Source organism: Schistocerca nitens, chromosome 1 (genome assembly GCF_023898315.1).
Source record: "Schistocerca nitens isolate TAMUIC-IGC-003100 chromosome 1, iqSchNite1.1, whole genome shotgun sequence".
Classification (NCBI taxonomy): domain Eukaryota; kingdom Metazoa; phylum Arthropoda; class Insecta; order Orthoptera; family Acrididae; genus Schistocerca; species Schistocerca nitens.
Genome location: NC_064614.1, coordinates 304,681,170 through 304,695,541, shown reverse-complemented (window position 1 = coordinate 304,695,541; position 14,372 = coordinate 304,681,170). Strand labels below are relative to the sequence as shown.

Sequence of the window (14,372 nt, the reverse complement as noted above, 5' to 3'; positions counted from 1 at the left end):
GAAATCTGGAGGATGAGGAGTATCAGTACCAAGGATTTTAAAATTGAGGTAAGCTTATTACATGTAGAAGTATGAGAAGAAGATCTTTGAACCTCATTTTCTCTGTTTTACATTTTTTATGTTATTAGAAGCCTTTTCTCAAAAAGTATATGCACTAAAGCTATGAAATTTTCAGAAACTGTTTGCAACATGTTTCTGCCTCACTGGAACTAAAAAACATAAGATCTTGCAATTACATTCTGATTTTTAGATGATTGAATGTAGAAAAAAAGTTAATTTTGTATGTGCAAAATTAAAAACTCTGTTAATGATACAATTTGTACCATAAATTAATAACTGTAGTTCAGTGGTCTTACAACCTTTTCAGGACACTGCAATAAAATTTTCAGATTAATTGCATAATTAGAATTTGAGTTACGGCTTTTTATAAAGAAAGACAACATAAAAATTAAAAATCCAAATTTCTGGCAAAATATTAGTCCTGCATATTTTATTATATTTTTCCATTAAAAAACAGCTCTTTTGCTTTACATGTGCAAATTTTAGATTTGTACTATAATAAATATGGCTGTAATGCTTTTTTAAATAAATGTTTACATTTTCCGTTACATCCCCCCTTAACCTTGAATACAGCTTTGTGCAAAGGTACAAATGAAGTGATGGAAGTTCTGAGCCTGGAGCACTCATCCATACATGAGTCAATCATAAAATAAACACTGCAGTTTGTGTGAAAATTTGACAGTTCATGCACTTTTGCAGGATTAATTAATAATTCAGTGCTGTCAGAATAGCAGCCATTTAATTCCTACGATTTTTCAATTTGAGTACGGCTCAATCTTAGGGTACATAACTGCAGAAGGTATAGTAGCGGGAGAGGAGCAAGTTTAGTCAGACCACGTAACATTCCACACAAAACAAGGACCTGCTTATGTGTAAATGAATTTCAATACTCTGTGGATGATGGAATGAATGAAGTGGGAGTGAGTGTTGCAATTCGGTTTTAGGATCCAAAAGAGCAATTAGTGAAGCAACTTCAAGATAAAAGAATTTATAAGCAATGTGTGCAGTTAGTTGTTCAAGGGAGGTGTAAAAAACAATAGGACATAACCAAAGTGAGAATAACTTATGATCTTAGAGCAAATACTGCTTTGTAACAGTCTTATAAATGCAACAGCAATCACACAATTCACAGTGCTTTAAGATACTGCCTTAACCTCTTTTAGAACACAAGACCAGAGCTGATGAACTGCCAATGGCAAAAGCATTGGCCTGATAGGAACCATATTATTCTCTTGAATCAAGGCTTTGGATGACTTTTTTCCCCAAAATTGGTTTATATAAAGTCAATGTAGAATAAAAAGAATGCTGTATATAAATGATGGAGAGTGTTAAGCAGTCTTCTAGAGTTTATCTATCATACTACTGTATGTTATTTGAGCACTTAGTGCAGCACTGTAAAACAGAAAAAATTTAAGTGCAAACTGCAGTTATGAACGCTGCAGTTTTGTGTCAGACATTTACTTGTGAAACTGATTCACTGCTGTTTGTCAGATACTTACTTGTGAAACTGATCCACTGCTGTTTGGTGGTACAGCTTTTGTTGAACTCTCAACTTTTCCATTTTGCCAGTTATAATACAGCATTGTCCAGTCAGGTGATCCTAAAATGGCAACTAAATTTTTGCTGTCAAATGTGAAGCTAACAGAAACAAATTCATGAGCAGCACTTTCAAATGGAATTCCTAAGTTTTTCACACATGAGAGTGAAGCCATATCATAAATGGACATACTTGGTTTGCTTCCTTTCTTTACAACAGCTACAAATTTCCTTAACGAACAGAGGAAAAAACAGTCAATCTAAAGCTGAACATTATCACTGTACATAAATACAGAATTATGGAAGTGATTTTCAAACACTACTGCATATCAGATCTACAAGAGATGTAGCATACATAAAATATTGTGTCATATCACTTAATAAAAATAATAATACGATATTAATATTTTAAACACAGCATATTACCAGGAAAGAGTGCTCAGTAAATTTTCTTATTAATATATACTGAAAGATCACCACCAAAACAGTACCTTGATGTTACGCACGTACTCTAAACAGCAACACTAAATTCTCACTACACACTTTTAGGGATCATAGTTTGAAGTGGGTAAGCATATTTCCAAATAGGAACTCACATGACTGAACTTCTGAAATATCTACTGCACAAAGTGCACAGTACTATTACTGTTGTGATGTTTCTATGAGCAACTGTAAGAAGAGTTCAATGTAACAACACCCTCTTTGGCACAAACATAATGTTGTATGACAGGTTTTAGGATGTCTGATCACCAATACCTGATAGTGCCACATGGGCCACTACCATAACCAGGTCTTGTAATTGCAGCTCTGCATATGCTCAAAAAGTAAACAATCCTCTGGAGCCAAATGAGGTGTCATGCTCGCCATGTAATTAGGCTCCTGTAATTGAATCATATATGGCCAAATCATTTATCTCAGCACTCACTCCATCATCAGGCCACAAGTGGCCCATCGGGACCATCCGACCGGCGTGTCATCCTCAGCTGAGGATGCGGATAGGAGGGGCGTGTGGTCAGAACACCGCTCTCCTGGTCGTTACGATGGTTTTCTTTGACCGGAGCCGCTACTATTCGGTCGAGTAGCTCCTCAATTAGCATCACGAGGCTGAGTGCACCCTGAAAAATGGCAACAGCACATGGCGGCCCGGATGGTGACCCATCCAAGTGCTGGTCACGCCCGATAGCGCGTAACTTCGGTGATCTGACGGGAACCGGTGTATCCACTGCGGCAAGGCCTTTGCCATTTATCTCAGGAAGCACATGTAATTATAAAGCGAGGCACCATCATGTTGAAAACATAGATAATACAGAATGTTTGAAGGCAAATCTTACAGGAACTCTAGGAATGTAGCAATAAAATGAAGTACATGCCGCCAAATCGCCAAATGAGGTGACACAGCAATAAAGTAAATAACACACCATCAATGAGGTGAGGTGATTGAAGATATGGTCAAACCATATGAATGGCCACAACAATATAACCACAACAATAACCAAAACAATACTGTCAAATTGTGTAATTTATATTTTGTGATCTATTCACAACATGGATCTATAGGATACAAAATAAATAAATAAATATCACAGTTACATGGCAAATTCTGTCATGTTTGTCGCATTCACAATCAGATGCTGAAAAATAGACCAGGTATCATAAGAACTGCAAGGCAACAATAAAGACTCCCAAGCATTCTAGAAGCTGCCACAACTGAGTAACAAACACTATAGCAATTTAATGTACTGCCTCACCTTCCCTTACACAATGGCTCCATGTCTCCAAAGCAGATATCACCAAGTGATTTGTGATAATGGAATACATCTGTTTTGGTCAAGGAACAGTTGAAATCCAAACTGAGTCATAACTCTGATGGACTTTTACTACCACCTGATATTTCCCTAACCTTTTAAGGCAAAAACAATTTCCTTAAGAATTCCACATTTTTCACAAAGATTACCATGTCCTGAACTTTTTCAGGCAAAGTCAGTCACCCAAGAATTCCAGCTTTTTCATATAAATTATCACTCTGTTGATGATGTTTCCATGTGAACCATATGGAAAATACCTCATTTATAGTCTAGATGTCCTTCATCACCATGGAGGAACATTGTTGGTACCAATGCACACATCTTTTTTCCAGAGCTGTAATTAAATGTTTATAAAAACCGCAAGCAACAAGGTCTGACAATGTGAAAAACACTCCTGCTACAACTGATAAAAATCCCTCTTACTAAACTTTGTTTTACCATACAGTAACACCACACTGGCACATTATCCAGATAGTTAGTAACTCATTTTCACCACCATAGTAATGTCATACGAATTATAGTTCCATGTGGCAAGCATCACTCCAACACAAGGTTACATGACTGCCACTTTTGTGGACAGTTCACAGTCTGAAAACACAGCAAGAAGAATGATGTGCATAGCAGAAAGCAGGTCAAGTTGTACAACATGACATAATCATCATCAAATACTATGAGTACTCAGCAAAAGTTGTAATGGTGCTCCAACCGTAATAGGGACCCTGTGATCTGTGTGTGTGTGATCTGTACAGGAACTTAGTAGACACATATCTGTGCACCGCAGTAACTGTTGCCACATTTAATTCATGTGTCATTACTCTACTGTCAAAAATGATAACTACCTATATGGACAGTATGCCAGAGTGGTGTTATTGTATGACAAAACCAAATTTAACTGGTGGCTGTGATTCAGAGTGATACCTATGTAGTCCACACTGCAAGACCTTAAAGTGAGTAAATGGTGGATATTTAAAACATTGTAGTGATGATGAGATAAAGAGCAACAATTGTGGACAGTTTCTGAAATGTAGTACAAGGTAATGTTCACTATATTTTGCATTCTCGTTCTATTTAAAGACAGAATGCTTTCAATTATGATTTTAGTTTTTGAATAAAATGTGTACATGGAGGACGTAAATGGATTGTATTAGCCTATTTAAGTAAATCTGAATGACTGGCATTTGGTTTATGTGCATTTGTAAGTTTATTTCACATTTGTAAGTTTATTTCATAAAATTTCAATTTTAATAGAGAAAGTCTCTTTCACCATACTGCTCATATTATCTTACTTTACATACCACTTATTTTTATTAGTATCATTATGATATCAGATACTTATTTAGAAGAGGAGCAATTCATACTTTTAAATAAAGTAAGATTAAAATCTTTTACATGATTCATTATTTCTTTAGCAAATAATATCAATATTTTCATTTTCTTCCCCACATGCTATTATTTCCATATTACAGACATACTAACATTAGAATCTGTAACATTCTGGGTTACATACCATGCCTTATTGTGGAAGAGTTACCATTCAAGTACCGAAAATGTGACTAGCTAAGCGATAAATTAATACAATGAAAGAAAACAGGGTACGTACATTACAACGAAAGGAAATTTTATAAATATCTGTACCTATTTGGGCTAAGGCAGATGATAGTGACAGTTTTATTTGTCTCTTCAAGTGTTATATACTGCTGAGTTTTTTCCTTGTAATCATGGAGAACTATGACACCGCCTGCTGGATATAAGACTTTTTCACTTGTAACATACAAAGCATTGCCTTTTACATCTGTCCTCAAGCCATAGAAAGCAGACGCCTCAAGTGTTAAAGAAGACATGTCTAGTTAAGTCCCAAGATGACTGAAAAAAAAGTTGGAAACTGTATTTTATGACATTCTTTCAACTTATACTTAGATAGCACAGGACAAACTCATACATCAGCCCCAATTGGACAGCGAAATAAAATCAATGGTGACAAGTGAAAATTTGTGGCAGACTGGGACTTGAACCCAGATTTCCCACTTTATATGAGCAGTCACCTTACCACTTTGTCTCTCCAAGCACACTTCCCATCCAGTGCAAATTCTCAGTTTGTTGTACGCTACCTATGTAGGGTCGACTGTCCATTATCCTGATTGCTCGCAGCTTTGCCTGATTCTGGCAAGAGTATGGACATCTTGCAGGAATCAGGTAAAGATGCTAGCAGTCAGTATAAGGAACAGCGGATGCTACATAGGTAATGTGCGACAAGTTGAGGGTTAAGGCTAGATGGGAAACATGCTCGGATAGCTGAAACAGTTAGGTGATCGCTTACATAACTGGGAAATCTGGGTTCAAGTGCCTGCCTGGCAAAAATTTTCATTGTTCATCACTGAATTTATTTCATGTCCATGTCTAATTGCAGTTGATGCCTAGGTTTCTCTTATGCCATTTATACATACAGCCACTGAATCATCACATGTATAATAACTATATTTAGAAGACTGTATGATGCAAAAGAGTAGAGGTCAACATGTTAACTATTTTTTCTAAATACAGTGGATAGCAAAAATGATTCCAGGTTTTAATGGCAATATCACTGTATTTTAATGCGGAGTGAAAATTGAGTGCAATAATGAACACAGGAATTGTTTATTTATATTAATTAGATATGATTCATATTTCCATTGACTTCTTTAGTGATAATTATTGATTACATACTATTAACGCTCTCATGAAAGTTGTTCATAGCTCTGCACAGGTAGACTGACACTGATTTTTCATCTTGAGAGGATCACTAATTCAGTTATGGAAAGTGTGTCCACTGCTGATTACCTGTGGTTCCTTTTTCATTTAATTTTATGAATTGCTTCATTGTTAATACTTTTTTTTCAGAGCAATGCATCATCATGTGGGACATATAGAGAATTTTGGCCTGTATGGAATTAACATGAACAGGGTATGATGTTTCACTACAACAGTGCCACAGGCTGTGTTTCTTGATCCTCAGTTTTGATTGTGAAGGAATGCTTCCTTTTAATTTGATCTCTTGAAGGTGACACTGGCTGACTTGCTCAGTAACATGATTTAACAACATGTTATTTTTATCAGTGGACATATATACAAACCAAGAACTGCACACATGAATCTGAAGCTACTAAAGACACACATATTACAAGAAGTTGCAACCAGTCAGCTTGTAATAGCCCCAAGCTAGGATAACTTCCATGGATCGCTTCAGAAGTATCACCAATAAGAGCTACAGCTTGATGAAGGGTAAGTCTAAAGTGGACTGAAAAACGATTTTTACAGTTTTTTTTTTTTATTTCTTGTTTGATTTGATTTTTACTGCTCTTCAAATGTGGGAATGGTTCCTTCAAATATTGATGCTATATCTGTTACTACTTGTTGCTTTCAATATATGTGCTAAATAATTTAATATTTGTCATTATCATTTGCACTGGTGTTAAAATGAGAAAATATACTGTCATAACAGATAACATAAAAGAAGGAAATTTGACAACAGTTTCAATAGTCTATGGAAACTGAAATCAAAATGAAGTTTTACTACTTATGTTTATTACTTTTATTATTTATAAGACTATAATTTCAACATTAACCAGAATTTGCATACCAGTGGGAATGCTGTAGGGATGGAGAAAGGTGGACCTGAGAGGAAATGAATGCATGAAGTACAGTAAAATGAAGACCAGTTTACATTAACTTGAATATCACACAAGCTAGAATAATTAATTATTGTTGGTTAAGAAGTAACAATAGCAAAGATTTCTCTAGAACAATAAGATATTCAGAAGAGAAAATATTTATGCTCATGGTTGTTTCTCTGACACCTTTACTTGAACTGATGATTCCTTTTCCTGTGTTACATGGCAGTACATATAGCTGAGTTCAAGTATCTGCAGAATTACGATGACTGATGTAATTACTTTCCTTCCCACAACATAGTATCATTATTTTTGTGAAATACTGCAATAATAAAAATTATGGGTTGTATGGAGATAATGCCTTGCCCACACACCTTTTATGTATTCTATTGGTCTCCCTACTGGTACCCCCATTGTGAGTGGTTCCTTTCTCACCAAGAGGTCCTCACATTTGTCAGCCAAGAGATCCTCACATTTGTCAGTCATAATCTCCAACCAGGTTTTCACAATCTACCACACTGATAATCTTGATGCCGAGTGACCCTAACCCACACTTCACTACCTACCTTCCTACACCCAAGATTCTAATGGCTTTCTCTACTGTCTCTCCACAGTCCTGGACCATTATCACCAGATTTATTGTTTGTTACTATGGCGCACCCATGTAGACCAATATCCAGAATGCTTGTGGCTTGGGTGCCTTGGAACACCAGCTTTTCCAGTATCCTTCAAATACTAAAATCTCCACCTCTCCCCAATATTTTTGGCCAACCATTTTCTGACCCATAATTATTTCTTCTTTGAAGGTCAAATCCACAGACAACTCTGTGGCACTGCCATGGCCACTGATATGGCACCATCCTCTGCTAATTTGTCTATGGGCCCAGGAGGAATCTTTCCTGTCCACCCAACAACTAAAAACTTTTCTCTTGTTTAGGTTACTTCATGAAATCTTCATGATTAGGATCCATGGCAAGGACACACTCTGCTTCTTCTTCCAGACCTACTCCAAAACTTGTTTCATCTACTCCCCTCAAATAATCAAGCTACCTTGTTAGATGTTGATCTTCACCTCTCATTTTATCTCATAAAAACCTCTCTGTTTATATCAAAAACACAAATCACCAATAGTACAAGCATACTGACATTTGTCGCCTTCAGGTGTAATGGGAAGGATGGGGTAGCCAAATATGCTGATGACAAATATCAAATGCCATCCCTTTCTCTAATCTTCCTCTAATACCCACAAACTCATAGCCACTGTGAATTATCACCCAAGATCAATGAAACCTTGAAAAATTTAACCTTTGTCACAGATGTGATCATCTCTCATCTCTTGATATGAGGGATATCATATACAAAAACTCACTCTTCTTTGTATTCCACCAACATGACTGTTGCAACGGCCTAGTCCATGTTTCTGCCAGCCCTGTGCATCATATGTGTCATACTCCTGTCATAGACCAGTGTTACTTGTCACCTCATATTACTATCTCACAGATGTTTCCTGACCTCTCAAGGGCAGGATCACATATTATATTAGCTCTGCTATGTGGGAATGACTACCCACATAACAGGCAACTGCTAAACTGAGCTTTACCACAAATTTGGCCAGCCAGTTACTGGAATGATTCACACCATAACACCAATTACTTTAGTACTAACTGCTTCCATGCCAGTCCTGTTTTTGTCCTTACCCTTACCATCAGTTCACGTGAACTATGCATGTGAGAACTGTCCTCCATCCTCACAATTCCTGTGGCAGAAACCTCTGTGCCTACCTTTCTCACTCCCTTATTCTTGATCCTTAGCCTCACTTTTAGTCTCTCATCACTTTCCCCATAACTTCTTCCTTGTTGTAACATTGTACTTAATTCCTGGGCTACCCCCCCTTTCCATCCTCCCTCCTTTTCCCAGTTTAAATAATGTTGCCTCTTCATATTTTGCTACTTATCCTGAGTCAGCTGTCTCATCATCTAGCATTCTTGCAATTACTTCACTCTTCCCTTCCCCCACACACCTTACACCCTCTTATATACTTTTCCCCTCACCTCATCCCTCTCACTCTAAGAAAATACTCATAAACAGTCAATGTAATTGTGGCCATGGGTGGGTACATTTGAGTTTTGCATTCAAAAGTGTGAGAGTCGCAGGCGACCACAAAAATTTATCTAACAGAGAGGGGGTGGGGGAGTCCCACCACAGAATGGCGTGTTTTGCAACAACTGCTAAAGCTATATTAATGTCTCACTGTGACAAGAACATTATTCTGCAGTTGGTTATATGAGAAGTTTAGCAAAATCACATGACATCACTTCCAGAAGTGTATGAGAAGTCTGCAGTGAATAAAAGCTCAGTCCTCCATACTCCAAGGCAGCAGGGGGAGAGGAGATGTCAACTGCTCCCTCTAGCCTCCCCCCCCCCCCCCCCATTTGCAAACACCTATGGTGATAGTGTTCTTACATTAGGGAATGAGCAGTACTATCTCTGTACTGTTACATTTGTCTGTGCCACACATCCATAAGCTACAGCTGAGTGTTTCTCTTTTGGCGAAAATCTATTATAGTCTTATTTGCAACAGCTATACTGAAAGTATTTCACAAACTTTGTATATATGAAACTTATTTAATCTTATTCTTTCATAATTTCAGGGTGATATGGGGTAACTAACTGGAACTATTTCCTTGGTGTGTATTGGTAACTAACAGTACTGAAACTATCTTAAGTCAAAATCGTTCATTCATGCAGTGTATTAATCAGTCCACTCATGAAGGATTTTCGGGAATGCACAGTAAGTGCAGCTACACAATGACAGAGAGAAATTTGTTTCTTATTTTATTTGGTCTTCAGCAGTACAACCTAGGGGAAGTTGCATCTGAAACTACTTTCGATCACTGTATTAAGAACTGTATGTCATTAACAACAATCTACCACGTTAGGGCCTACATTTCAAATGATACAGAACAATCTTTGTAATTAGCAGAAAACGCCAAAAATATTATCTTTACAAAAGCCCTGGCTGGTATAATGAATTAGTAATTTTTTTGTTTAGCTCCATCTGCTTGCTTATAGCACCGATAATTTAGTGACATTTACAATGTTATGTTGGAAGGAATGAAAGTGTCTTACTTTATGTAGTTGGTCATTTGGGGAAATTTTTAAATCTGTTACAGTCAGCTTCAAGAGAATGAGGAAGATTCCTTTAAAAAGACTTCCACTTTTAAATGAAACGTAATGTTAATAATTCGCAAACATGAAAAAATCGCGTCAATTGAAACAAAAGGCGATCAATATTCTATGGCACAGTAGAAACAACGAATTGTTGTCGCTACGTTCACACATAAAAAAAAGTCAATAAAAGTCTTAAAAGCTCCTCACGATGAACCTCTTCATAATCTTTAAAACAATCACAACTTTACTCTGGTTTGAATAATGGCCCACAAAGAACTGTCGCCACTGAGCTTCGTCAATAAAGAAGTGTCGTCAACAGTAACGAGTTAGTATGCCCACTCAAGGTTGAATTTCATATATTGTCTGGAAATATACCGACAAAGAAATTTGATCACCTTCACTTCACTGTCTCTCGTGAACTGAGCGAACTGTTGCACAAACTGGTACGTATGTAAGACTTTAATACGGTTAGACTGCCGGTACTGACTGTTCGTACTAACACTGAGAATTATCATTACGAATTACGATAGCTCAGAAATATCGATAATTTATCAGATGTAGCAAGCGTATGTGATTAGGCAGAACGGTTTTTATTCCCGTACTGCAATATTTATCTACATTACAGCAAAAGAGATTGATTCTCTCGTGCGAAGTTGGCGGGCTTGCAAAATTATATTTGTGCACGTTGTCGCATGGTAAGGTACATGGCTGCTTTAGGAGAACTATTTGATCAATGCAGCATTTTTCTCAATTATTACACACACCCTGCAACTAGCATATCCATAGAACAGATATATTTTACCAATATCTAATATAACAATATGCAAAGATTTGTACCATAATTGTACTTAACATAATACTCATACAATGAAACAATTAAAACTTGGTGGTACTTCACTGTAATTAACGAAGCAAACAAACTTTAGTGGAAGTACGACAGATATTAGTCACTACACCTACTGTTTATCACCTACGTGAAGCTGATACAGCACGAGCACTGTGATGGAAGAACAAAAGCCAAGTTGACATGTTGTAAAATACATTCTAGAAGCTAGGTTACAAGTAGCGGTATCTAAAAAGAAAAGTAAAAAATATCAACTCAAGACACTTCCCGACTACGTAAACGTCGAGAGAAAATGGTTTACAAAGATTATTAATCGCGTTTTCATTGTCTTTTACATAGTACTTTTCGAAAATGATTGTACGCAAGTTTACCGTTCTCTGAAACAGAGGTGTTGGCGTTAAACGTGAAGGAAGACAGCGGATGGAAAAGTGCGGTTTCACTAGAGAAACTCACGACTGCTAGTGATTTGGAAATCACTGTTCGTTATTCTTCAGTTACCTCAACTTGGCGTACAGTAAATAAGTACTCCGCTGGCTTCTAACTATATTTGTCGTTACCATAGCAACAGCTGGCCTGGCGCTTTGCTAGCAGGCGTATATCAGTGGAAAAAGTGGCGTCCCATACATTGGCGTCCGCAGAAATTTGCACAAAATGGGCCAAGATTCTAAACCTTTTTATAGCAAAAAAATCCATACGGTAACCGATTCGACAAGCTGGAGACCGTGTCTTTCCGCAAGAACTAAATTAGACAGTAAGTTCTCCATAAGTCTAAAGCGCAAAACTGTGTATAACATGGATAGCTTACCACAAGATATTAAAAGATGTAAACGATCCCAGCAACAACAGTTATTATGCTGTAAACATATTTAAAATAGCCATAGATAGTCAAATAATTGTTCTTAAACTATAATAGCAGCATTACATTACATAACTAGAAGTGCTATTGGACTAAATGTATGAACTACAAAATAAGTACGAAATTATGAATGCTATTTAATTAGAACCAGGGCTTAATTTCGGCCGGAACGGCGTTCCGGAATCTCCCAGGGAAATTTTCTTGAACTCTCTGGAACAAGTCGGCACTGGAGATTTACAATAAATCGCAACGTAACTATAAATATGCTACTGCATCGGCAACAACTAAGCCATCAATAAGATAGGAAACAAAGCTGCAATATATTTAGAATAGGTACTTTTATTGATATACCAATAATGTTTTTTGATGCCGACAATGTTTGAAGTATTACAAAAAATGGGTTCAAATGGCTCTGAGCACTATGGGACTTAACATCTATGGTCATCAGTCCCCTAGAACTTAGAACTACTTAAACCTAACTAAAACAAGGACATCACACAACACCCACTCATCACGAGGCAGAGAAAATCCCCGACCCCAACGGGAATCGAATCCGGGCGCGGGAAGCGAGAACGCTACCGCACGACCACGAGCTGCGGACTTGAAGTATTACAGTGACGTTAGTGTTCAAATATGCTGCGTATTTATAGTAATGAATGTACACTTAGATCAGTTCAAGTGTAACACAGCACAATGAGAAGAAGGTATATGACATTAAACTCCGACTCCAACGTCAAATAGTTTTTTTTTTTTTTTTTTTTCCTTCAGCCGTCCGGGAACTTGGAATTGTAGCTCACCCCAATGGGCTAGGAATATCTTCGTTGTCAGCCATCGCAAAGTGCTTTATTAATTAATAGTGATCCATAGGCGCCCTGAGAAATTTTTCCAGAGGGCGGGGGGAAGGCGTGAGCAAGATTCCACAACTGCCATTTTTTATATAAATTATTTGATCAGTTCTGAGACGTGTCGTGCCACAAGGACTAATTGTTGTAAGTGACACAAAAAATATTATACTCCAGAGAACTGATGGTCATCCACGTAATATTTATATTTTTTACCATCGTGTACAAACCGTATGGATCGGTCGATGAGAGGACACGGAACAAAAAAGGTCTAATGATTTTATGTCCGGAAATGCATGGTTCCCATGCTAAAGTCCATTTATTTAATCACACTGTTACAGAGATTGCAGTCTAATACGCGCTGTAACACACAGCCGCAGTTACAGTATGTATTGAAAATGGTTTTCATACGTCTCAAGGCATGCGTGTACGCGCTATAGCGTGTTCTGTCTCACACGTTCATATCGCCTCCGTAACTGGAATGGGCTCTGCATACACGATACTTTTGAGATGGCCGCGTAATCAGAAATCGCACGGGCTGAGATGCGGTGAACGAGCAGGCCATGCAACTGGACCCACTCGTCCGATCCATCGACCAGGGAAGACACGATTGAGATGCGTCCGGACGTTAACGGCGAAGTGGGCTGGTGCACCATCATGTAGTAGCCACATAACTCTTCGAAACATCAATGGCACTTCTTCCAATAGGGGACGCAGTCATCCGCAAGAAACGCCGATAGTTCCACCCTGTTAGACGACATGGAACGAAGACTGGACCCAAAATACAGTCGCCAATTATCTCAGCCCACACATTCAGGCTGCACCGATGCTGATTCGCTGTCACCATATCATGGGGGTTCTGCATACTGTTCTACAGATGACTGTCATGAAAGTTGAAGATACCACTCCGTGTAACGGCGGCCTCATCTGTGAATAAGATGGATGACACAGATCCCGGGATTGTGATTGCCAGGTGAACAAAGCTGTGATAAAGCTTCCCCGATGTGGAAAGTCTGCCGCTAGTAAATCCTGTACAAGCTGTAAATGATGAAGGTAGTAACAATTGGCACGGATAATGTTCACACGGTCGTCTGGCTTACCCTGTACTGGGGGACCAACTGCCGGGTACTGACACGGTGGTCGCCTTCCACAGTGTTAATCACAATATCCTCCAAGTCTAGTGTCCGAACATTCCGGGTACGTCCTTCATGATTTCCTGCTTCCTGAAGCGACCCTGTCTCAGACAAGCGGGGGAACACTGTGGCAAACAGTGAATGCTGTCGTTGTTGTCGGCGGGGATATAACCTTGCTGCCCGCCGCCCGTTGTCATTTGCCTTTCCGTTAAGTAAACACTATGTCGACAAGCTCTCGATTCGAATTCGGAACCATTGTGTGCAACTCTGTACCACGTCCACTACAAGGTGAGTCAGCAAGAGAAGTGAATCGGACACATTACCAATTACTATGGCAGGAAAGAGTGCGCTAGGGCATGATGTATGAGGAAATCATGCATACTGTAACTGTGGATGCATGGTAGAGCGCGTATTTAGGCTAGGCGCAAATTGAGACGCGTATAGCGCGTGTGGCGCGACGCAGCGCAGCGCGCGTTTT

At 38.4% G+C, this 14,372-nt stretch overlaps 1 protein-coding gene across 1 annotated transcript in view; it reads right to left on the bottom strand.

The window, feature by feature from the left end:
* Window positions 1–10,699, bottom strand: part of LOC126244272 (cilia- and flagella-associated protein 57-like) — a 296,500-nt gene extending 285,801 nt beyond the window's left edge. The window contains exons 1-3 of the mRNA XM_049948227.1: window positions 10,615–10,699; window positions 5,037–5,264; window positions 1,560–1,827 (exon numbers count right to left, since the gene is read on the bottom strand). Coding sequence (XP_049804184.1) covers window positions 1,560–1,827; window positions 5,037–5,242 — 474 coding nt within the window. The 5' untranslated portion in view covers window positions 5,243–5,264; window positions 10,615–10,699. The remainder of the gene's footprint in view (window positions 1–1,559; window positions 1,828–5,036; window positions 5,265–10,614) is intronic.
* Between the last annotated feature and the right edge of the window lie 3,673 nt (window positions 10,700–14,372).